This window comes from Anguilla rostrata, chromosome 16 (assembly GCF_018555375.3).
Source record: "Anguilla rostrata isolate EN2019 chromosome 16, ASM1855537v3, whole genome shotgun sequence".
Classification (NCBI taxonomy): domain Eukaryota; kingdom Metazoa; phylum Chordata; class Actinopteri; order Anguilliformes; family Anguillidae; genus Anguilla; species Anguilla rostrata.
The window spans coordinates 20,067,419-20,091,729 of record NC_057948.1 but is presented as its reverse complement, the minus strand read 5'-3'; the positions used below and the strand labels follow the sequence as shown (position 1 = coordinate 20,091,729).

Sequence of the window (24,311 nt, the reverse complement as noted above, 5' to 3'; positions counted from 1 at the left end):
AAGATAGTTGGCCTTGGTTTGAAAAGTGGTCAGATTTCCTCACTGTTCACCCCATGTTTTTGCATGTCCTTGCATCTGAACACTGGCGGAATAGAGAGATCTGAAAGATAAAGAGACAGAGAGTCTTAGTCTAGATCACTGGCGTATTGTGTGTGAAAATCATTTAGAGCGCCCCCTGTGGGTCAGTCCTGGGCCTAAATGGGAGGCAGCCCACGGAGGCTGAGGCTAATGGCACGTTGTGGGCGTCTGCCCCCCCCCCCCCGCAGGTGAAGATCTGCGACATGCAGATGAGGGGCACGCCGCGGGACCTGTTGCCGGGCGACCCCATCTGCAGCCCGGTGGCCACGGTGCTGGCGGAGGCGGCGATCCAGCTGATCCGCATCCTGCACCGCATGGACCGCTGGACCCACTGCATCAACAAGACCATGATGGAGCGGCTGCACAAGATCAAGGCCTGCTTCCGCGAGGGCGGGGGCCCCGGGGGGGGCCAGCGGCTCCGCAAGAGCCGCTCGGTGCAGAGCCGCGAGGAGCACGACGCCCGCCAGGACCAGCGGGAGGAGGAGAAGGGCCGCCACGCCCGCCACGGCCTGGGGGACCTGCCGGAGGCCCAGCTGCGCACCCTCTGCTCCGAGGTGTGGCCCGTGCTGGCCGTCATGGGCGGGGCCGACGCCGGCCTGCGGGTGGGCGGCAGGTGCGTCCACAAGCAGACCGGGCGGCACGCCACCCTGCTGGGCGTGGTCAAGGAGGGCAGCACCTCCGCCAAGGTGCAGTGGGACGAGGCCGAGATCACCATCAGGTAGCCCACCCCGCCACCCGAGGGGGAACGGGGTGCAGGGGGTGGGGGGGTCTGGAAGAATCCGGAAACATGACAGTTGATGGCCGTCATTAATTTGAGTTCCTGGGGCCATTGTGTGGTTTCCGTACTTCCAGACATACAAACTTCTTTATGCCACACGTATTACTCATCTGTGTGCAGCTGGGGGAGAATATCGCACGTTAATGCATCCAGTACATTTACGATGTGGTTTGCACTTGGGTCTGCATTTGCATGTGTATGCAGGATGCTTTTAAGGTGCTTCAGCTCTGAAGAGATGCATGTGTGCTGTATCTCTGTGAATGTGTTATTTTTGCCATGTCTGGCTCAGTGTATGGAGATGCGGTCTTTCTTTTGCCGGTATGGAAATGTTCATTAACTGAATCTGCTTTTGTTTCGCTCTGAAGGATCTGTAATCCAGCACTCTCTCGCACTGCCTCTCTTCACATCCTGCTCTCCTCATTCCTCTTTGCCTGACCCCTTTATCCAATCACATTCTCTCTCCAGGGAGGTGAGGGCGGGGCTTCATCAGCCCCACGATGAGTGGAGCAATCGTGCGCTGTCAGTGACTCACTTGCTTAAACCAGTCATGGTGTTTTACTATGGAGAGCAAGGCCATTTCATTGGTTTAAGCCAGCGATTGACAGCCCATGATGGCGCCATCCATTGTGAGGTTCTTGAAGCCTCAAACTCACGCTGCTGTCTTCTCCCATCATCACAACCGTTTCCTGTTTTGTTTTGTTTATTATTATTTACAAGTTTGCTTTTCTGTAGCTCTTCCTCCTGTCTTCCCCTCACTCTGTGTTTCCTTTGTCACTCTGGTCTTCATTAAAGCTTCCCAACTTTTTGGTCGCCTAGTGACACGCCCCTGTACAACCTGGAGCCGTGCGAGCCCCTGCCCTTCGACGTGTCGCGCTTCCGCGGGCTGACCGCCTCGCTGCTGCTGGACCTCACCTACCTGACCAGCATCCACGAGGACGCCGGCAAGCCCGCCGCCCGCCGGCACGACCGCCGCCACCGCCGCGGGTCCGAGGAGAAGGCCGAGGCGGAGGCGCGGGCCGAGCCCGAGGCCGGGCGGGAGACGGGCGACCTGCGGGTGTCCCACAGCCTGGACGAGGTCAAGGCCCACGCCGCCGCCTCCAAGTCGGAGGGCGAGATCGCCGCCTCCTTCGCCCTGGACGGCCAGCAGGCCCCCGCGGCCGAGCCCAAGCGCCGGCCCCACGAGCACGGCGGGCGGGGCCACGAGGCGGCGCAGGCCCAGTCGGAGATGCGCGCCGTGCAGCTGTCCTACCTCTACCTGGGCGCCATGAAGTCGCTGAGCGCCCTGCTCAGCTGCAGCCGCTACGCCGAGCTGCTCCTGGTTCCCAAGGCGCTGGCGGAGAACGGGCACAACGCCGACTGCGCCGGCTCGCCCGTGCTGCAGGAGGAGGTGGAGATGCGGGCGGCGCTGCAGTTCCTCATGCGCCACATGGTGAAGCGGGCCGTGGTGCGCTCGCCCATCAAGCGCGCGCTGGGCCTGGCCGACCTGGAGCGCGCCCAGGCCATGATCTACAAGCTGGTGGTCAACGGACTCCTGGAGGAGCAGTATGGGGGCAAAGTCAAGCCTGGTGAGCTCCACAGAAACACTGTGTACTGTTTGGGCAGCATGTGCCATCGAGCGGGGTATTTACTAAATACTAATCACTGGCACGCACCGCTAATGTAATTTCAGTATAACATTAGCTAACAGAATTGGCTAATGATAATTTTATGCCGTGAATCTCTTGAGAATAAGTCTATGGTTGTTTTAATTGTTAGCATTGGTAGTCTCTAGTGCTTCTGAACCCTCTGCCAGCTGCAGTGTGAGGAGCTTTGTGTCAGTGGCGAGTGGTTTTATGTGCCGGTTGGGGCCCAGTCATGTTTGAGCTGAGTGGTTTTATGTGCCGGTTGGGGCCCAGTCATGTTTGAGCTGAGTGGTTTTATGTGCCGGTTGGGGCCCAGTCATGTTTGAGCTGAGTGGTGTTATGTGGCAGTTGGGGCCTAGTGTTTGAGCTGAGTGGTTTTGTTTGGACGCTGTGTGGTAGAAGTGGACCCGGAGGCCGAGGAGACGGAGGGCAGCCAGCTGGCCCAGACCCCGGTCACCACCAGCCCCTCGGCCTCCAGCACCACCTCCTTCATGAGCAGCTCTCTGGAGGACACCACCACCGCCACCACGCCCGTCACCGACACAGAGACCGTGCCCGCGTCCGAGTCGCCCGGCGTCATGCCCCTGAGCCTGCTCAGGTCAGACGCGCTCACGCACACGCATACACACACGCCTGGTCATGTGACCATCTATTACTCCTCCTCTTAGTCTTTTCTATGCTGCCAGTTTTTCATTCTATTAAATTTATGAGTTATTCTGTTCTGTCTGAATTGTAGTCATTTTTATTCATAAATGGTGCGAATAAAAGGACGTGAATAGCAGTTTTTAAATTGCACTCAGCTGCCTTTTGGGAGAGTTCTCTAAGAATATTGCTCAGCCAATCACAGCCACCTGTGTACTGGTTCAGTGAGTGACCCATTTCACGGCCCTCCAGACGAAAAGAAACATAATGACCAGAGATGAAGTGCATTTTCAATTCTAGGAAAATTCATTTCCTCTTTCCTGAATGAATATCAGTGGCTATTATTTGTATTACCAGGCACTTTTCTGCATGTACGGGCAATCGGGGCACTGTTTGTGCGGTGGTTTGTAAATGCGCACCTGTGTGTGATTTTGCTTGAACAGGCAAATGTTCTCCAGCTATCCGACCACCACCCTGCTCCCCACACGCCGAGCACAGACCCCCCCGGTGTCCTCTCTCCCCACCTCCCCCTCAGACGAGGTGGGGAGGAGACAGAGCCTCACCTCCCCGGACTCCCAGCCCACCAGGACCAGCAACCGCACAGGTACATGTGTGTGCCCCTCACACTGTCTCAAACACTCAGGTACATGTGTGTGCCGCTCACACTGTCTCAAACACTCAGGTACATGTGTACCCCTCACACTGTCCCAAACACACAGGTACATGTGTACCCCTCACACTGTCCCAAACACACAGGTACATGTGTGTACCCCTCACACTGTCCCAAACACACAGGTGCACATATGCGGTACGGATACGTGCGATATCTGAATTGCATTGCACTCTGCATGTAGAGTGATGAGTGAATTTTACTGCACCCGTGCGTAATCTCTAATAAGCATTAAACACGTATGGTAGGCACACTAGGTGGCTGACACTTTCACCTGACACATTTCTCTGCGAATTTAGCTGTAGTATCTTCCCCACGTACACATTGACATGGCAGTGCACGGTTGGTGGGACACCAGGGATACAGTGTGCTGGTTGTACTGCTGTGTGCTGGTTGTACTGCTGTGTGCTGGTTGTACTGCTGTGTGCTGGTTGTACTGCTGTGTGCTGGTTGTACTGCAGTGTGCTGGTTGTACTGCTGTGTGCTGGTTGTACTGCGGTGTGCTGGTTGCACTGCGGTGTGCTGGTTGTACTGCTGTGTGCTGGTTGTACTGCTGTGTGCTGGTTGTACTGCGGTGTGCTGGTTGTACTGCGGTGTGCTGGTTGCACTGCTGTGTGCTGGTTGTACTGCGGTGTGCTGGTTGCACTGCTGTGTGCTGGTTGTACTGCTGTGTGCTGGTTGCACTGCTGTGTGCTGGTTGCACCGCTGTATGCTGGTTGCACTGCTGTGTGCTGGTTGTACTGCGGTGTGCTGGTTGCACCGCTGTGTGCTGGTTGTACTGCGGTGTGCTGGTTGCACTGCGGTGTGCTGGTTGCACTGCTGTGTGCTGGTTGTACTGCGGTGTGCTGGTTGCACTGCTGTGTGCTGGTTGTACTGCGGTGTGCTGGTTGCACTGCGGTGTGCTGGTTGCACTGCTGTGTGCTGGTTGTACTGTGGTGTGCTGGTTGCACCGCTGTGCGTTGCCAGCGGTAACACGGCGGTCGCTCTGTTCTCACCGCCCTTTCCCGGCCTGTGCCTGCAGCCCTGTCGGACCCCAGCAGCCGGCTCTCCACCTCCCCGCCTCCTCCAGCCATCGCCGTGCCGCTGCTGGAGATGGGCTTCTCCCTGCGCCAGATCTCCAAGGCCCTGGAGGCCACAGGTGAGGGAGTTCGCCATGGAAACGCTGTTGCTAAGCGACCCCCTGTATTCTTTGCTTCTACGTCGAATGAGTTTGTGACTCGGGGCACGTCTGTCTTTTGCCTCCTGACCCAACTTAAATCCTAACCTTAACGCTGCAATACCTCGACCCAACATTCACCTCTTCCCCACCCCTGCCCTAACCTTAACCTTCCACCAATCCTCTGGACTACCAACTTGATCTAACTCCAACCTCATTTCACCCCCTAACCCAACCCCATTTCAAACCCCTCACCCCATCTCCACAGGGGCCCGGGGTGAGGCGGATGCCCAGAACATCACGGTGCTGGCCATGTGGATGATCGAGCACCCCGGTGAGGATGAGGAGGAGACCCACACAGGCGGGGGCGGGGCCGACTCCTGCCCCGGGGCCATGTCCTCCAACGGCGGGGGCAAATCCATGGAGAGGAGCTACCTGCGCTCCCCCGCGGACATCCCCAACGCTGACGCCGCCGAGATGGAGGAGGGCTTCAGCGAGAGGTGCTGCCGCCGCCCGTCACTGTGAAGCCCCGCCCACTTCAGGGCTTCGTACTCCGCTCAGCTGGTCTCTGCTGTTGCAGAAATGAGTAGAGCCGTGGAACAAGCTTTTTAATGTGCTCCTCATTTAGACATTCATGCACTGCTTCTATTTTTCAAGAAGAATAGGTTGCATTCAAAAGGGGAGGAAGTTTAACTGGTGTTGCAATTCGGTTGGATGCCATTGCTCATAGTGTTTGTTCACTGTGGAGACAGCATAGCTTTCGAAAGAGAAGAACACAGATTAGAATCTCAGCAATAGAATGTTTAGCGCTTTGTTGAATAGCAAGTAGCTATTATTTGTGTGTATTTTCTATGTCGTATCTCTAAATCTTGTGTGTGTGTTGGTGCGTCTGCCGTGCCTCAGCCCGGAGGGTCTGGAACAGGACAGCGCCTCTGCTGCCAGTGGCCCCACCCCTAGGGGGCGCTCCTCCGTCAGCCGAAAGCACCGGTTTGACCTGGCAGCCCGGACACTGCTGTCCCGCGCAGGTGAGGATCCACCCCTCCCTCTCCTCCCTCTACCCCTATTCAGATACCCTGTCTCACAGTGGGATGAATGAGCGGTGTAAGGGGGGAATGGAAAGGCGCCCCCTGCAGGCGCAGTAGCGTGCAGTACTGACCCCTCTGTGTGCCGCAGCCGGGCTGTACCGCTCGGTCCAGGCCCACCGCAGCCAGAGCCGGCGGGACGGCAGCAGCGCCCTGCAGCAGGACCCCGGCACCCTGTACGACTTCAACCTGGACGAGGAGCTGGAGATGGACCTGGACGAGGAGACCATGGAGGCCATGTTCGGCCAGGACCTGGCCAGCGACACCGACATTCTGGGAATGTGGATCCCGGAGGTACTGGACTGGCCAACATGGGTGTGTGTGACGCAGCGGCGGCTGCCTCTGTTCTTCTTTCGCTCCACACGACCAGGGAACATGCACACACACACACGCACACACACGTACACACACACAGATGCACACACACACACGTACACACGTACACACACACAGATGCACACGCACGCACACGTACACACACACACGCACACACACACACACATGCATGCGCACGCACACGCATGCCTGCGCTAGCTGCAGCTGCCTTTCACCAGCATGACTCCAGCTCTGGTGTTGCGTGGAGTCAGGCCAGGCTAAAGTGAGTGTGTGTGGTGAGTGTGGTGGCGGGCTGTCTGCTGTCCTGTGAGTGGTCGATCACTGCTTGGGCTCTGAAGCTTTGCGCTTGGCATGGATCAGTCAGATGCTTAGAGAGGGTGGCCAACACATTAGCTTCTTTGCGCTTTAGCTGCTTTGCACTCCTGGAGTTGGCACGGCATCACTGAGCTGTGTGTGTGTGTATGTGTGTGTGTATGCGTGTGTGTGTATATGTGTGTGCTTGCGTGCGTGTTTCCATATGTGTGTGTATGCGTGCTTGTATGTGTGTCTGTGCGTATGTGTGTGTGTGTGTGTGTGTGTGTGTGCATGTGCGTATGTATGTGTGTGTGTGTGTATCTGTGCGTATGTGTGTGTGTGTGTATGGGTGTGTGCATGTGTTTGTGTGTGTGTGTGTGTGTGTGTGTATGCGTGTGCGCGTGCGCGTGTTTGTGTGTGCGTGCGCATGCGTGTGCGTGTGCGTGTGTGTATGCGTGTGTGCGTGTGTATGCGTGTGTGTGTGCGTGTGCGCGTGCGCGTGTTTGTGTGTGTGTGCGCATGCGTGTGCGTGTGCGTGTGTGTGTACGTGTGCGTATGTGTGTATGTGTGTGCATGTGTGTATGTATGTATGTGTGTGTATGCGTGCGCGTACGCGTGTTTGTGTGTGCGTGCGCATGCGTGTGCGTGTGTGTGTGCGCGTGCGCGTTTGTGTGCTTGCAGCACGTGTGTGAGACGGAGGACCGTGACGAGGTGGTGGTGTGTGAGCTGTGCGAGAGCAGCGTGGCTAACTTCAACCAGCACATGAAGAAGAACCACCCGGGCTGCGGCCGCAGCGCCAACCGCCAGGGTTACCGCAGCAACGGCTCCTACGTGGACGGCTGGTTCGGCGGGGAGTGCGGCAGCGGAAACCCGTACTACCTGCTGTGCGGCAGCTGCCGGGAGAAGTACCTGGCCGTCAAGAGCAAAGCCAAGGTGCCCGTGCCGGAGAGGTGAGTCTGAACGCACCGCGGGCTAGGCCAGTCCTTCTCTGTGTACACCCTGTCTGTCCCGGTGCTGTCTCAGTACTGAGTCTGAACGCACCGCGGGCTAGGCTAGTCCTTCTCTGTGTACACCCTGTCTGTCCCAGTGCTGTCTCAGTACTGAGTCTGAACGCACCGCGGGCTAGGCTAGTCCTTCTCTGTGTACACCCTGTCTGTCCCGGTGCTGTCTCAGTACTGAGTCTGAACGCACCGCGGGCTAGGCTAGTCCTTCTCTGTGTACACCCTGTCTGTCCCAGTGCTGTCTCAGTACTGAGTCTGAACGCACGCGGGCTAGGCTAGCCCTTCTCTGTGTACACCCTGTCTGTCCCGGTGCTGTCTCAGTACTGAGTCTGAACGCACCGCGGGCTAGGCTAGCCCTTCTCTGTGTACACCCTGTCTGTCCCGGTGCTGTCTCAGTACTGAGTCTGAACGCACCGCGGGCTAGGCTAGTCCTTCTCTGTGTACACCCTGTCTGTCCCGGTGCTGTCTCAGTACTGAGTCTGAACGCACCGCGGGCTAGGCTAGCCCTTCTCTGTGTACACCCTGTCTGTCCCGGTGCTGTCTCAGTACTGAGTCTGAACGCACCGCGGGCTAGGCTAGTCCTTCTCTGTGTACACCCTGTCTGTCCCAGTGCTGTCTCAGTACTGAGTCTGACCCCACCGCGGGCTAGGCTAGTCCTTCTCTGTGTACACCCTGTCTGTCCCGGTGCTGTCTCAGTACTGAGTCTGAACGCACCGCGGGCTAGGCTAGCCCTTATCTGTGTACACCCTGTCTGTCCCAGTGCTGTCTCAGTACTGAGTCTGAAAGCACCGCAGGCTAGGCTAGCCCTTATCTGTGTACACCCTGTCTGTCCCGGTGCTGTCTCAGTACTGAGTCTGAACGCACCGCGGTCTAGGCTAGCCCTTCTCTGTGTACACCCTGTCTGTCCCAGTGCTGTCTCAGTACTGAGTCTGAACGCACCGCGGGCTAGGCTAGTCCTTCTCTGTGTACACCCTGTCTGTCCCAGTGCTGTCTCAGTACTGAGTCTGACCCACCGCGGGCTAGGCTAGTCCTTCTCTGTGTACACCCTGTCTGTCCCAGTGCTGTCTCAGTACTGAGTCTGAACGCGCCGCGGGCTAGGCTAGTCCTTCTCTGTGTACACCCTGTCTGTCCCGGTGCTGTCTCAGTACTGAGTCTGAACGCACCGCGGGCTAGGCTAGTCCTTCTCTGTGTACACCCTGTCTGTCCCAGTGCTGTCTCAGTACTGAGTCTGACCCCACCACGGGCTAGGCTAGTCCTTCTCTGTGTACACCCTGTCTGTCCCGGTGCTGTCTCAGTACTGAGTCTGAACGCACCGCGGTCTAGGCTAGCCCTTCTCTGTGTACACCCTGTCTGTCCCGGTGCTGTCTCAGTACTGAGTCTGAACGCGCCGCGGGCTAGGCTAGTCCTTCTCTGTGTACACCCTGTCTGTCCCGACGCTGTCTCAGTACTGAGTCTGAACGCACCGCGGGCTAGGCTAGTCCTTTTCTGTGTACACCCTGTCTGTCCCGGTGCTGTCTCAGTACTGAGTCTGAACGCACCGCGGGCTAGGCTAGTCCTTTTCTGTGTACACCCTGTCTGTCCCGGTGCTGTCTCAGTACTGAGTCTGACTCTCATCTTGGTGCTTTGTGTTCAGATACAAGGGGCAGGCTCCAGACCTCCTGGGGAAGCAGGACAGTGTGTATGAAGGTATGGAGCTCGTGGACTTTAGTGGTAATCAGAACAAGTCGTCACACCACTTCACTGGGGCTGCATCTGAACCCGAGTGCCGTATACATAAAATAATATGCTAAATGTGTGCACACATATAATACGCTGCGTAGTGATTGGTTTTATTCCTGTAGTTGGCCAAATTAATGTAACACAGAAAATGAAACTGTCTTTCCCCCCATTCTGGATACATAAATTTTATTTTGTTGAACAGTTACAGATAGAGTTTGTTCAGATACACCCATGTTTGGGGGTGTGTGTGTATGTGCATGCATGCTAGTGAGAGGGGTACACAGGTGTGTGTGTATGAACTGTGCAAGGGTTTGTATACACATTATCAGAATGACACTCTTAAATAAGGAAGTGTGTGTGCACAGAGGACTGGGACATGCTGGACGTGGATGAGGATGAGAAGCTGACGGGGGAGGAGGAGTTTGAGCTGCTGGCGGGGCCGCTGGGTCTGAGCGAGCGCAGGATGGTCCCGGAGGCCGTGCAGTTCCCCGACAGCGACCCCCTCGGGGCCTCCGTCGCCATGGTCACCGCCACCAACAGCATGGAGGAAACTCTGCTGCAGATCGGTCAGCACTTTCCCATCATGCATTGAAGCCCACAGTTTCTCTCCTGGGAGTTATTATCCATGCTAATAACTGATTATTTTTGGCTTCTCTGGTTTTACACATGTGTGAAGTGGGCCCTTATGCAATGTAATGCACTGAGAATAGCAATATCAGCAACGCTTCATATTTAGACCCATGATTACATCATCAGTTAGACATGTGCTAGTGTGTTAAATAGCCGCTACAGTGTAGCGTGAAGCCAGCGTTAGATACACTCATTTCAGTTCACTTGTTTTTATGGGCCCAGACCATCAGAGCCACCTGTCTGATTGGTTCAAGCCGTTCGGCCCATCTGGGCTTGTCATTTTACCTGCTGCCCTGAGTACCCAGCACTGTCGGGCCCGGTCTTGGCCAGGCCACGGTGGGGCGCACTGCATTATGGGAAGCCCTGCGTCTGTGATCCGATTGGCCGCGCGTCTGTGCTGCAGGCTGCCACGGCTCCGTGGAGAAGAGCTCCTCCGGCAGGGTGACCCTGGGCGAGCAGGCCGCCGCCCTGCTCAACCCCCACGACCGCGTCATGGCCCTGAAGAGGGTGACCGCCGCCGCCCAAGTGCTGCTGGCCAGGACCATGGTGATGAGGGCGCTGTCCCTGCTGTCCGTCAGGTGAGACCCCGCCCCCTGGGCAAGGCCACGTTGCTGTACGAATGATGAGTGCTCTGGTGGTGAGCGTGGTGGTGACGGTGTCGCCCCCTGCCTGCCAGCGGGTCCAGCTGCAGCCTGGCGGCGGGGCTGGAGTCCCTGGGCCTGACGGACATCCGGACGCTGGTGCGCCTCATGTGCCTGGCGGCCGCGGGCCGCGCGGGGCTCTCCACCAGCCCGCTGGCCGGACCCGGCGCCTCGGAGCGCCCGCGGGGAGCCGCCAAGGCCAGCAAGCCCATCTCCTGCCTGGCCTACCTGAGCACCGCCGTGGGCTGCCTGGCCTCCAACAGCCCCAACGCCGCCAAGCTGCTGGTCCAGCTCTGCACGCAGGTGAGTCACCTCTGAGTCACTCTCCCACGCTCAGAGCGGGCGTGGCGAGCTTTCAGTACAGCTCCTGAGTCCCACTGCCCCTGCCGTGACGTGCTCAGCTCTACGTGCTGGAAAGAGTAGCACTGTGCTGTAGAAATGTGGGTTATTCTCCGGTTTGACAGACAGAACGCTGTCATCGTGCAGTGAAAACTGTCTGAAGCGAGTCTGTTATGTCAGTATCTCTGTAATACAGGAGCGATTTCGGTTCAGCGATACGCACACAATTTATCACGGATTCACCTTCTAGCAGAAATGAGGCAAAGATTCATAGTGAATGGAGGCTTGTTGGTGCAGTGAGGTTAGAAACCTGGACAGTGCAGTGGAAACCCTTCAGCCCCGGCACAGCGGTACCAGCCTCCTGCAGCCTTACTGAGCCGCGGAGGACGAGGCATTCACACAACCACTGAAAAATACACCCCCCTCCAGGCATCTTTCCCCCGGACAAAATTATACTTGACATCTAGCAGGAAGGAATATGGCATGTGACAGACTCTAACTCTGACTAACAAACTGCTTTAGAATTTACATGTGGTACGTGGGCACTTGTTATATTACGCACATTTGCATCAGCTTGGGTTGCCACCTTTAAAATCTAAAAATGTCATCTGATAGATATCTCAGTTGCGTAATTTTTATGTAATTCTTAACTTTTGTGATATGTCTGTGTCATGTCTTTGAACGGTATTGTAACAAAAGCACAAAAATGTATTTCCGTCAGTGTGACTCATTACAGACGTGGTACTGGCAATGCTGAATGAAAGTTATTCAGCTCCATTTTGCCCTCGTATGATATGTTAAAAATGTGCTTTGTGAATGACTGCTTCTGCATTAATGCTGTAGCGAGGTAATAGTGAAGACATCTCTGACATATGAATGAAATTATTGCTCTGGAGCCTCAGCCAATCAGTAATTCTGAAATCACTGGTGTAGGTAAGTCTGGTATTACAGTGGTATGTGCCTCCCACCTTGCTCATTATAAACCACAACAAACGGCTCCATTTATTACTGATCTCTCTAGTCCAGCGCTGCTCAACTCCAGGTCCAGTGGGCCGCAGTGTGTTCAGGTATTCACTCCAACCACGCAGCACATTACCCGATTTAACTACTAACTACTTTACCTCCTTAATTCAGGAGGTTAGCTTATCAGTAAAGTCAGGTGGTGTGGCGCTTGTTTGGAGCAAACGCCTGCAGACACAGTGGTGTGGAGCTGAGTAGCCCTGCTCTAGTCTCTGCGGGACAGAAAATGACCCGTCCTGTAACTCTCTGCAGAATCTGATCTCAGCCGCCACGGGCATGAACCTGACCACGGTGGACGACCCCATCCAGAGGAAGTTCCTGCCCAGCTTCCTGCGGGGCGTGGCCGAGGAGAACAAGCTGGTGACCTCGCCCAACTTTGTGGTCACCCAGGCGCTGGTGGCCCTGCTGGCCGACAAAGGGGCCAAGCTGAGGCCCAACTACGACAAGACGGACATGGAGAAGAGAGGTTCGTCACCTCTCCTCACCCTCATTCGCTGCCATGACTCAGTCTCTTTTTGGCCATAAGCCCATGATTCATTGCCTTGCGTTTCGGTTTAGCTTTGCATCTTGTCTGCACCAATAGGACATGGGGTCTTCAGCCTTCATCAGATCCTGGACCTCCCGCATAGACAAAAGGGGGACGCGTTCTGTGTTAAATAGAGCATGCTATGTATAGCGTATTAAAAAGGATATTGAAATCTATGTAAAGCGTGTGTAACTCTGTCTTGCTAAGTTAAATACGTATTTGATTTTATTTAAAAAATGTTCTGCCCTGGATTTGTCTGTGTGTGATCTGGTCATAATGTGAAGGTTGAATACCCCTTATGTACAGTGGCATGTAGACAGGATGCCTTTGGGATTTAGTTTTAAAGGCTGTTACATTGCATCTGTGGTTTTAATGGGAAGCATGCATGAAGAGTGATGTTGGGGCTAGCTTGCTGAGTAGAACAGTTTGCATGCCATTGCATGACAGCGGCGAGGTGTATTAGTCAGTTATCCTCATGATGCACTGTTAGTGCGCTGTTGCTGTCAGGTTGTGTGATTTGTGTGCGTGTTCTTCATTGTGCCCTCACTCACCCCAGCACTATGTCCTTGTTCTGTCCAAGCAGGTCTTGTAGCGCATTTGTTTGCCCATCCTTCATATAATCCTTCCGCTGTAGGCCCCCTGGAGCTGGCCAACGCGCTGGCGGCCTGCTGCGTGTCCACGCGCCTGTCCTCGCAGCACCGCCAGTGGGCCGCCCAGCAGCTGGTCCGCACGCTGGCCGCGCACGACCGTGACAACCAGAGCCGACCGCAGACCTTCGCCGACATGGCCGGCGACCTGCGCAAGTGCTCCTTCCTCAAGCTGGAGGCCCACCAGAGCCGGGTAGGTCAGCGCCAGGGCGCGCGGGGGGAGGGGGGGGGGTGTTTACTGATCCACAGCGTATGTGCCCTTGTTTGCCTGTGGTTGTAGGCGGGGGGGCCACCATGAAAAGATCTCACATTGGGCCCCACCAGCCCACAAAAACTATTTGTTCTAATATTTTTGAGGGCCTCTGTCAGTCAGGACCCTTGGAATTGTTTTAACCCCCCACCCCCTTACGGCACTCCTTTTTGTACTGTAGGTATCAGACTGCCCTTCTGCGTACTGTAGAATGCGTCCACAGATTCACTGCGTGTGAATTGACCCTTTCTTGGTCAGTTGGGGAACTGTCTGTTTACTGTCAGACTGATTGATTGAGGCGAAATATCACGCTGGCCTTGAATAATCATGGAAAATTTCCCAAATCAAAAAAATTATAATCACCAGTCTGAAGTTTGGAAATGTCAGAATGCAAATATTTCTAACAATTAGCATGCTGACATTTGTATCTGTGAATTGTACTTGTAAATTACTGTAAGCTGAATGCCAAAAGTAATCGTCAACTGGATTTTATTTTTGCAACTAAGAGCATCTTTAAAGTATCGTCATTTCACAGCCGGTTTGCTTTTATGGCCAAAAAAATAACCTTTTAAAATCGTTATCCATGATGTGTCATTGAAGTCCCGTGCAATAACAGGGACTTGCATTTTGATGTTTGGCAGGTTGTCGCCTGTGGCTGGTGTAGCCGAAAAGGCCTGCTGGCCACCAGTGGCAATGACGGGACGGTCAGGGTGTGGAACGTGACAAAAAGCCAGTACACCCTCCAGCAGACCTGCATCTTCAATAAAATGTGAGCCGCGCTCCTCTATCTGGGGGGAAATGTCGTTAGCGTTGTGACAGGCTTGGTGCCGGTGTCCATAACGGCTGCTGTTTGCAGAGATGGGCAGAGAGCACCGATGGCAGCGTAAAGTGTACTTGGTGTTCCTTCAGCATCGCTGTGGAAACCTGATTATTTTTTATGTTGCGTAGAGTTGTACGGTAAGGTAAAGGGCGTGAAGAAGTTTCTACGGCGTGAAAAACGATTTTCTCTGTCGCACAAAAAATTGGATTCTCAGAATTGGCAAAAAAAACATTTGGTTCTTTTTCCCAACTACCAACACATCATTATGTTTATCACATGGATTCTGATTTTGTCGGCTCTTGAGTTGTGAGACATTTGTGGTACGTGGAACTGCGTGAGAACTATGGATCTGTCGCGAAAGCCACATTATTTAAAAATAAACAACAGCAATAGCCGCTGTATTCCTGACTGAGTTTCTGGGACTTGTGTTTGAGTTAGCGGTAGCCGCTGCGTTGCCTGTCCTAAGCCTGCGCGTGTCTTCGGGCAGGGACGGCTCGGCGGAGGACGGCCTGGGCTGCATGGGCTCCCCGGGGGACCCCAGCCTGGCGCCCGTGTCCTGGAGCGTCAGTGGGAAGTACCTGGCGGCCGCCATGGAGAAGATGGTCAACATCTGGCAGGTCAACGGTGAGACGCGGGCCGTCGTGCCTTCCCCCGCACACTGAGACGGGGCCCTCCTCTTTTTCCCTCTCTTTTACTTTTTAGTTTCTCAACCTTCTGGAGAGTGTATTTTTAAATGGTACTTTACCAAAGTGTTTAGTGGGTGTTCAGATGAAGCATGTAGGCGTGTTGGGGCCAAAGAGCTCTCCTCTCTTTCAGTTCTGTAATTGCTCCTACATCTGAGTGTCGCACTTACAGAAGTGATATCACAGTCCCTGAGACACGGACGTGTTTCACAGCCTGAGCTTGGAATAACAGCACTCTACCCCAGTGCTTTCTTAACCCATGCTCTCTTACTGGAGCTAATCAAGTGGAAAAGGATTATTAGCAAAGATAAACTATGCACGTTTGTAATCCTTTTCAGTTCTTTTCATATTCATTTCATTTTATGTTCAATGAAATAAAGAAGGACCAGTCAGAATCGTCTAGAATGTGATTGTATGCTGTAGCATTAATATTTTCCTTCACTGGAAGGGGCCTGGCCCAAACCATGAAAAACAGCCCCAGACCAAGGGCTGTCCAGATACTTTTGGTCATATAGTGTATGTTTGGTACAGAAGTCCGTGGAGAGTTAATCCTCACTGACTGTAGGCCTCAGTATGCAGGTATTGTTCAGTGCAGACAGAGACAGATGCAGTGTATTCTTTTTGGTCACTTCTGCCAAATAATTTAGCATAAAAACAATGACTGTTCAGTTCCTGCCACCTTAAAGGCCAGGCACGACGCGTTCATTAATAGAACTGCCACTTTGTTCTACTGTAACATCAGCATACAGCGGCTGATAACTGGCGCGCAGGGGTCTGAGCGACAGTGCGGCGGAGTGAGTGTGTGCAGGTTTCTGAGCTGCACATGCGAGGCCCTGTGCTTCTCACAGGCTCTGATTTGCCATGGGCAGAAGCCGTGTGAAACAGTCATTAAGATTTCACAGGCCCCAGAGCTGTGGACCGGCTTTGCAGCCAATTTCCGCACCGTCACCCAAGCCCTGCAGTCAAGACAAGCTGTCCTCCGCCCGCCAGTCCACTCCAGTGTGGGTTCAGCTCGGCTAATTAGGTTATGTGGGAATTACAGGCGAACGCAAACAGGATTTTAAATGTCATGCGCCCGCCCCCCCCCCCCCATAAAAAAACATGGATTCAAAGTTATAAACCGACGCATCTGCACAGCTGAGTTTAGCATGGCAGGCACTGGCAGCGGGTTTGTTAATGGACCCGTCGCGATTTCTGATAAATCTGCCCCCCCCCCACCCCCTCCATAATGCTATGTAGTTTTAGTCCCTTTGGAGTGCAGTCTGCCTCCTCTCTCTGGGCTTCCTGAAGCTCGCTGTTCTGGGGGCTCTGGCTGTGAAAACGGTTCTCTTCCGACCTTCCAGCCGTCCGTTGTTATTTCAGTCACAGCGACTGAAGAGCCAGTGTGTTCCATGAAAGCAGCGGGCTCGTGCGCTTGTAGCCACGGGGTACGGTGGCCCTCTTCCTGGCTCAGGTTTTAGTGAACACATCCCCCCTACCAGGCAAACCTCTGAGACTTATGTGCCAGGATTCCAAACCTGAGGACTCATTATGAAGTGTAACAGCTGAGGTTTCTCAGATCCAGTCAGCTTTGCTTCTGTGGATATTAGGGCCTGGTATTATGTATTGAAGTATGAAGCCCTGGGATTTAAGCATTCAGTATTTCAAGTTTTAGTGATAATTCATTTTTGTGGTTGTAATGATTTTTTCTTTTCTGACAGTATGTATGCACCCTGCCAGGCTCAGAATCATCACAGTTGTGTGCCCTCAATTCTGAATACACATTTTACATGTGCAACTTGGCAAAACCTAGAAAAAAGCCTCAGGAAAAAAAAACCTGACCTAAAAAGGTTCAGATTTTATAAGAACTCAGGGACGCGTGTGCATGTAACAGGAGCCTGTAATGGCGTGGCCGGGTGTAACGCGCGGCGTAGTGGCTCGTGTAACGCTCTGGTGCCTCCCGCAGGGGGGAAGGGGCTGCTGGACGTGCAGCCTCACTGGGTGTCGGCGCTGGCCTGGCCAGAGAGAGAGCCGGCCTCCCTGTGGGCGGGCGAGCCGCTGGAGCTGCTGCTGGTGGGCCGGATGGACGGCTCGGTGGGCCTCATCGAGGTGGTGGACGCCTCCGCCATGCAGAGGGTGGAGCTGGAGCACTGCTGCAGGAAGGACGGTGAGGACCGGAGCGTCCACAGAGGGCGCCGTGCACCGCGTCCCCTGCAGGGAGGCTCTGTGTGTGACCGGGTCTCTCTGTGTGCTCCCCCTAGTGGCCGTAATGCACATCGCCTGGTACAGCGAGGACAAGCCCTTCGCCATCGGATACGCCGACGGAAAGCTTCTGATCGGCTCCAAGGAGCCGCTGGAGAAGGGAGCCATCGTGGTCATCGACGCCCACAAGGTGAGGGCTTCTCAGAGCCCCGAGGATCAGGGAGTCTCCTGTCCCTGCCGGACCCTGCTGCTGATGTTTATTCCTTTTGTTTGGTTTCCTGTCTGATTTGGCGGTGATGTAAATGAGGGCTGTGCTACTTCCACAGGAGTCCATCAGCTGCATGAGGTGGGACCCCAGCGGCCAGGTCCTCCTCACCTGCGCCAAGGAGGAGACGGTGAAGCTGTGGGCCTGCCCCTGTCCCGGGGCGGGCTGGAGGTGCCTGCAGGCCCTCGCCCATCCCGCCACCGTCAACAGCGTGGCCTGGTGCGGCCTGCCCGGGCAGAGCCCCAAGCCCCTCAACATGCTGGCTACGTACGTGGTCCCGCCCCCCGTCCCGCCCACCCCTACAGCAGGTCCCCGGCGGATCCAGCAGGCTGGGTCGCCATGGCGCCCAGCACTCAGGCGCAGCGGGAGCACGAGAGGCCGATTGTTACCAAGCACTCAGCAGGCCTCCCAGAATAGAGCCCATTAGCCTTTCCCTTCCGACACGAGCTCCATGTTCCCCAAGTAACGGCACCGTTTATATGAAAGGGAAAAAACACGCACGTACTGTGAGCGCTTCTAATTCCGGAGCTCTGAGAGTTTCCTCTGAAAAGAGAAAGCACTTTCTGTTCCCTCGGCCCGCTTCTGACCGGCTGCTGTGCGTGCGCTTCCAGGTGCTGCCAGAACGGCCTGGTCTGCGTCTGGACCGTCCCGCAGGACGCGCGCGACTTCCCAGAGTGCAGTTCCAGCAGCTGTGATGTGTGGTGGGAAATGGAGCCGAAGTCAAAGCTAAAGGTAAAGCTTTGCAGGAGCTAAGCATGCGGTGCAGGAGCTACGCGTGTCACAGGTTTGGGGATCAGGGCCCAGGTGGGGCTCTGTGTTGGGGCTGTATGTCAGTAAACAGCTGTATGGGTGATTGACATAGAAAAACTGAGCCAGAACAGTAAAGTATAGCAGTAAATTACTGAGGGAAGAGATGTTGGCCAATAGAGAGGCTTTTAGCAGGTTTACTCCCCGCCCCTCCAGAGGGGCGTCTCTCACTCTCACTCTCTCCTGCTTACAGCGCACTTACCGGCGGCCCAAGGGCGTGACCTGCGTGTTCCAGCTGAAGGGCCACATCACGCCCGCGCGGACCGTGGCGTTCAGCCCCGACGGCCTGGCCCTGGTGTCCGGCGGCGTGGGCGGCCTCGTCAACATCTGGTCCCTGCGGGTGAGTCCCGGACGTCCCGAGCCCCGTTTACTTTACGCCGAATACCTCCCTCCCGACCGAATCACGGAGCTCCCGCACTCTGCCCCCCGCCCCCCCCTCCCCCGCAGGACGGGTCCGTGCTGCAGACCGCCGTGGCCGGGTCCGGCGCCATCAACAACACCGTCTGGATCCCCGACGTGGGAGTGGCCATCTGCTCCAACAGGTCCAAGGTGAGAGAGGCGCCCGCCGCCCGAACCCTGGGTCTGGGGCCTCTAGCGCCCCCGTGTGCCCGCCTGTGTCAGGGCGCGCTCTCTCGCTCGGCCTGCTCACCCGCGCCTCTGTTCCCTTCAGGACGTGCTGGTGGTGAACTGCACGCCCGAGTTCATGACCAACAACCACGTTCTGGCCACCTGCAGAACGGCCCTGAAGAAGCAGGGGGTTGTGGGATTGAACATGGCTCCCTGCATGAGGGCTTTCCTGGAGAGGCTGCCCGTGATGCTCCAGGAGCAGTACACCTACGAGAAGGTGCGGTACCACACACTTCTGAGCGGCTCCCGCTGCTGTTGGTCCCTGTAATCCATGGATAGGAGGAAAGCGCAGGGTGTCTGTGCGTGTTTGAGTGAGTGTGGCTCTTGTGTCTGATTGGCAGCCCCACGTGGTGTGCGGAGAGCAGCTTGTGCACAGTCCCTACATGCAGTGCCTGGCCTCGCTGGCGGTGGGCCTGCAGCTGGACCAGCTGCTGTGCAGCCCCCCGGTGCCCCCCCACCTGCGCCTCTGCCCCCTGGACCCGGGTGCCTGGAACCCCAGCGAGTGGGCGTGGCTCGACTGCTTCTCCACCACCGTCAAAGCGGCCGAGGCGCTGGCCCGCGGCGCCCCCTTCCCAGAGTCCTTCACTGTGCCCGACCTGGAGCCGGTGCCCGAGGCCGAGCTGGCCCTGCTCATGGTGAGAGGCGTGTGTGACCCCGCCCCCTCCTCTGCTGTCTCTGGTCTCTGATTGGTTCTCCTGGGTGTGCTCTGGTTGTGGACACATGGTAATTTCATCAGCCTTGTTTGATTTTTCCAGGACAACAGCAAGTGGGTCTCTGGAATGGATGAGCAAATTATGTCCTGGGCCACCTCCAGACCGGAGGTAATGAGTGTGTGTGTGTGAGTGTGTGTGTGAGAGCGTGTGTGCGTGTGCGTGTGTGTGTCTGTATCAGTGTGTGTGTGTGAGAGTGTATGTGTGTGCGTGTGTGTGTGAGAGTGCGTGTGCGTGTGTGTGTCTGTATCAGTGTGTGTGTGTGAGAGTGTGTGTGCGTGTGTGTGTGTCTGTATCAGTGTGTGTGCGTGTGCGTGTGTGTATCTGTATCAGTGTTAGTGTGTCTGCCTCTGATTTGCATGCTGTTGTATGGCAGGACTGGCACCTTGGTGGAAAGTGTGATGTGCTGTTGTGGGGAGCTGGACGCCATGGGCAGCTGGCAGAGGCTGGCAGAAACACGCTGGTGCCAACCATCGCCCCCTCCTTCTCCCAGGCCCAGCAGGTGAGACCTCATATAAACCCCAAATTAACACCATATGTGCCTTCTCCTTCCCAGAGCTTATACTCTACACCACTGATAATCATCCCAGAGCTCATACTCTACACTGCTGATCATCTCCTTCCCACTGCTCATACTCTACACTGCTGATCATCTCCTTCCCACTGCTCATACTCTACACTGCTGATCATCTCCTTCCCACTGCTCATCCTTTACATGGATATCTCTCCGCTCATACTCTACACTGCTGATCATCTCCTTCCCCTGCTCATACTTTACACTGCTGATCATCTCCTTCCCACTGCTCATACTCTACACTGCTGATCATCTCCTTCCCACTGCTCATACTCCACACTGCTGATCATCTCCTTCCCAGAGCTCATACTCTACACTGCTGATCATCTCCTTCCCACTGCTCATACTCTACACTGCTGATCATCTCCTTCCCACGCTCTACTTCACTGCTGATCATCTCCTTCCACTGCTCATATCACACTGCTGATCATCTCCTTCCCAGAGCTCATACTCTACACTGCTGATCATCTCCTTCCAGAGCTCATACTCTACACTGCTGATCATGCTTCCACTGCTATCTCTACATGCTGATCATCTCCTTCCCACTGCTCATACTCTACACTGCTGATCATCTCCTTCCCACTGCTCATACTCTACACTGCTGATCATCTCCTTCCCACTGCTCATACTCTACACTGCTGATCATCTCCTTCCCACTGCTCATACTCTACACTGCTGATCATCTCCTTCCCACTGCTCATACTCTACACTGCTGATCATCTCTCCCTGCCTACTCCACACTGCTGATCACTCTCCGAGCTCATACTCTACACTGCTGATCATCTCCTTCCCAGAGCTCATCTCTACACTGCTGATCATCTCTTCCACTGCTCATCTCTACTGCTGATATCCTCACTGTCATACTCACTGGATCACTTCCCAGAGCTATACTCTACACTGCTGATCATCTCTCCAGAGCTCATACTCTCATGCTGATATCTCCTCCATGCTCATACTACACTGCTGATCATCTCCTTCCACTGCTCATACTCCACATGCGATCACTCTTCCAGAGCTCATACCTACACTGCTGATCATCTCCTTCCCACTGCTATACTCCAACGCTGATCATCTCCTTCCAGCTCATCTTACACTGCTGATCATCTCCTTCCCTGCTCATACTACACTGCGATCATCTCTTCCAGCTCTACTACACTGCTGTCACCTCAGAGTCATACTCTACACTGCTGATCATCTCCTTCCCACTGCTCATACTCTACACTGCTGATCATCTCCTTCCCACTGCTCATACTCTACACTGCTGATAATCTTCTCAGAGCTCATAATGTCTGTTGATAATCTCAGTCTTTCTCACTTTGTGTTTCTGTAGCCATAATAAGTGTTATGTTGAAACATGTATACCAGTTGTTTGAATACAACATTTAGAAGGTAAGTATTCCAGAGTGTCTTGGGATACGTACTGAGCTGGAGCTCTGAGATCACTGTCCCAGACTGATATGCAGAGCTCAGAGCAGGGCTGCCCAACCCTGTTCCTGTCTGTTTTCATTTCAGCCCTAATTTGGCACACCTGACTGTACTAATTAGCAGCTCATGGAGATCTCTGGCTGTTGAATGAGGAGTGCTTTGTTAGGGTTGGAAACGTACAGGATGACAGATCTCCTGGAGCAGGGCTGGGCAGCCCTTAGAGGGAGAGCGGCGCGCTGTGTGGGTTTGCAGAGCTAACCCAGATAGCGGCCGCGTCTGGGTCCCTGGCAGGCCGGGCCCGCGGGGCGTGTTGAATTATGCAGGCCGCGGCGCCCCATTTATCCCGCCCGTCATTAGGCCATATTTCAGCGCCGTGATGGCTCTGTGGAAACGAGCTCCTGCGGGCCCTTCTTTATTATTCACACCTGCAGAGGCGTGAGCCCCCGCTCTGAGCCGCTCTCTCACCCGCGCCCCCGCGCTCTCTGCTGCCCCAGGTGGTGTGCGGGCAGAACTGCTCCTTCGTCATCCAGGCCAACGGCACGGTTCTGGCCTGCGGGGAGGGCAGCTACGGCCGGCTGGGCCAGGGCAACTCGGACGACCTGCACGTGCTCACCGTCATCTCCGCCCTGCAAGGTAACGGCGGGCAGTCCGGCTCCGCCCCCTTCTCCGGGTATCGTAGATCAGGGGCCGGGAGGTGTAAACCACAGTAATCAGTAAACGGGATACACACTGTAAACAGGTGTAAACAGTTAATCTAATTGGCGTGTCAGCTTAAGATTGTTTTTACTGTCTGGTGTTATGCTGCATTTTATTAGGATCATGATGTTCCAAGGGCACTTTGGGCCATTTGAAGGTGGTGACAACATGTGTACCCACAGGAGCAGTAGCTGGGGGCAGGCAGACAGCAGTGAGGCATTGTGTACAGGGCTTATCAGAGCACTGGGAGCACAGTGTCCCAGTGAATAATATTTACATACCATTAGGCTCTTTACAGCCCACAGTCTGTGTGTGAACTCGTGGGCCTTCACAAGAAAACAAACTGACATCTGTGTTTGTGTGCGTGTGCATGTTCACATGTGTACGTGTGTGGGGGTGTGCGTGTGTGTGTGTGTGTCTGTACGTGGGTGTGTGTGTGTGTGTGGGTGTGTGTGTGCGTGTATGTGTGTGTGGGTGTGTGTGTATGTGTGTGTGCGTGTATGTGTGTGTGGGTGCATGGTGTGTGCCTGTACGTGTGTGGGTGTGTGTGTGTGTGTGTCTGTACGTGTGTGGGTGTGTGTGTGTGTGTGTCTGTACGTGTGTGGGTGTGTGTGCCTGTGCGTGTGCGTGTTGTGTGCGTGTGCGTGTGCGTGTGCCTGTGTGTGCGTGCGTGGTGTGTGCCTGTGCCGTTGTTTTCGTAGGCTTTGTGGTGACCCAGCTGGTCACGTCGTGCGGCTCGGACGGCCACTCCATGGCTTTGACGGAGAGCGGGGAGGTGTTCAGCTGGGGCGACGGGGACTACGGCAAGCTGGGCCACGGCAACAGCGACCGGCAGCGGCGACCGCGCCAGATAGAGGCTCTGCAGGGAGAGGAGGTGGTGCAGGTCAGAGCCAGACCTTCCTCCAGTTCATTCCTCTACACACCTCGCCTTTCCCCTGCAACCACACAAGGGCTTTGAGGAGGCCCTGTTCATTTTAGTAACTCCATGACAGTGCGCATGAAGTTCTTTGGGTGTCTAAAGCCCATTTTACAGCAGCAGACTTGAGTAAAGGTGTTGCAGAGTATTTTCTCCGGTTTCACTTCACACAAAACTTTGGGACAGGAATAAGTGAATAAGCACCCGAGAGCCATCCATTTCCTTTCCAGGAAATATCAGGCTTTAGTGGACTGATATAAAATTGCTCGATTAATGTTTTATTTAGCTATTCTGGAAAATTAAGACATAAAAATAGATGAAGCTTGGCTACAGGAGTCACTTGCTAATGAACATTTTTATTTTTTATTTAACCTTTATTTAACTAGGATTGAGATTCAGAATTTCTTTTTCATGAGCGACCTGGCCAAAACAGGCAGAAACTAATACAGTTACACAAAGGTAGAGACAGACAACATGTCTCAAAACACGCTCATGACTAACGTGACCCCGGCCGAGGATGCTGGTGAATTACACTGCTGATAAAATATGAAAACGTTTTTATGACATTTCAGCCTTTTAATCAGATTATTGACAAAAGACTGAAATGTTTATGAGTGCTTGTGTAACCTGTCTCGCCTGAAAATAAAATAATGAAAAGGTGAAACCTGGCGACCTGGGCTGGGTGGTTAGGGGCTTCTTTACTGAAGAGCCCAGCTCCCGGTCCTGAGCTTTGCCTGCAGCTTCCTCATAGCATGTGGACGCCTTCATTACAAGGGAGTCATAACAAATGGGAACTGTTAAGTTTAAATGGCTGGAGAGATATGTGGCTGCGAATACTCGTAAACAATTGGGCAAATATACAGTAGATAAACACCCATGGGCCACACGCACAGACACACAAAATGTGGCATTAGCACTTAGTTGGTTTGTGTATTTTATGTATCAGTTCCATTTTGTAGTTTTCATTGGACAAAAGAAATGTCAGATTTTTCAGATCACTTTTTCTTCCTAACTGATTAGGAATCTGATGGTGAGTCCCTGTTTACTCGAGTAAACAGACCCACCCCTAATCTCAGTCTGTTGGTCCCGTCAGGCGAGTCCTGTCTGCTGTCTGAAAGTGTGTGTTTGGTGTGTACAGTAGGCGCGCAGCGGATGTCCTGTCTGCTGTCTGAAAGT

The 24,311-nt window shown here is 54.5% G+C and overlaps 1 protein-coding gene across 5 annotated transcripts in view; it reads left to right on the top strand.

Annotated features, from left to right (window-relative positions):
* herc1 (HECT and RLD domain containing E3 ubiquitin protein ligase family member 1) overlaps nt 1-24,311 on the top strand; it is a 66,310-nt gene that overhangs the window by 31,916 nt on the left and 10,083 nt on the right. For 2 of the 5 annotated variants that reach the window (XM_064313165.1, XM_064313162.1), the window contains exons 37-65: nt 267-796; nt 1,649-2,421; nt 2,878-3,076; nt 3,564-3,724; nt 4,812-4,928; nt 5,215-5,446; nt 5,850-5,971; nt 6,120-6,343; nt 7,340-7,608; nt 9,293-9,345; nt 9,744-9,944; nt 10,412-10,586; nt 10,685-10,952; nt 12,261-12,474; nt 13,118-13,374; nt 14,073-14,200; nt 14,739-14,875; nt 16,880-17,080; nt 17,175-17,305; nt 17,442-17,647; nt 17,992-18,112; nt 18,381-18,527; nt 18,635-18,736; nt 18,858-19,031; nt 19,156-19,449; nt 19,570-19,635; nt 19,901-20,026; nt 22,018-22,156; nt 22,921-23,102. In XM_064313165.1, the coding sequence (XP_064169235.1) occupies nt 267-796; nt 1,649-2,421; nt 2,878-3,076; nt 3,564-3,724; nt 4,812-4,928; nt 5,215-5,446; nt 5,850-5,971; nt 6,120-6,343; nt 7,340-7,608; nt 9,293-9,345; nt 9,744-9,944; nt 10,412-10,586; nt 10,685-10,952; nt 12,261-12,474; nt 13,118-13,374; nt 14,073-14,200; nt 14,739-14,875; nt 16,880-17,080; nt 17,175-17,305; nt 17,442-17,647; nt 17,992-18,112; nt 18,381-18,527; nt 18,635-18,736; nt 18,858-19,031; nt 19,156-19,449; nt 19,570-19,635; nt 19,901-20,026; nt 22,018-22,156; nt 22,921-23,102 (5,949 nt within the window). The remainder of the gene's footprint in view (nt 1-266; nt 797-1,648; nt 2,422-2,877; nt 3,077-3,563; nt 3,725-4,811; nt 4,929-5,214; nt 5,447-5,849; nt 5,972-6,119; nt 6,344-7,339; nt 7,609-9,292; nt 9,346-9,743; nt 9,945-10,411; nt 10,587-10,684; nt 10,953-12,260; nt 12,475-13,117; nt 13,375-14,072; nt 14,201-14,738; nt 14,876-16,879; nt 17,081-17,174; nt 17,306-17,441; nt 17,648-17,991; nt 18,113-18,380; nt 18,528-18,634; nt 18,737-18,857; nt 19,032-19,155; nt 19,450-19,569; nt 19,636-19,900; nt 20,027-22,017; nt 22,157-22,920; nt 23,103-24,311) is intronic. The other 3 variants (XM_064313164.1, XM_064313163.1, XM_064313166.1) reach the window with 3 other exon arrangements.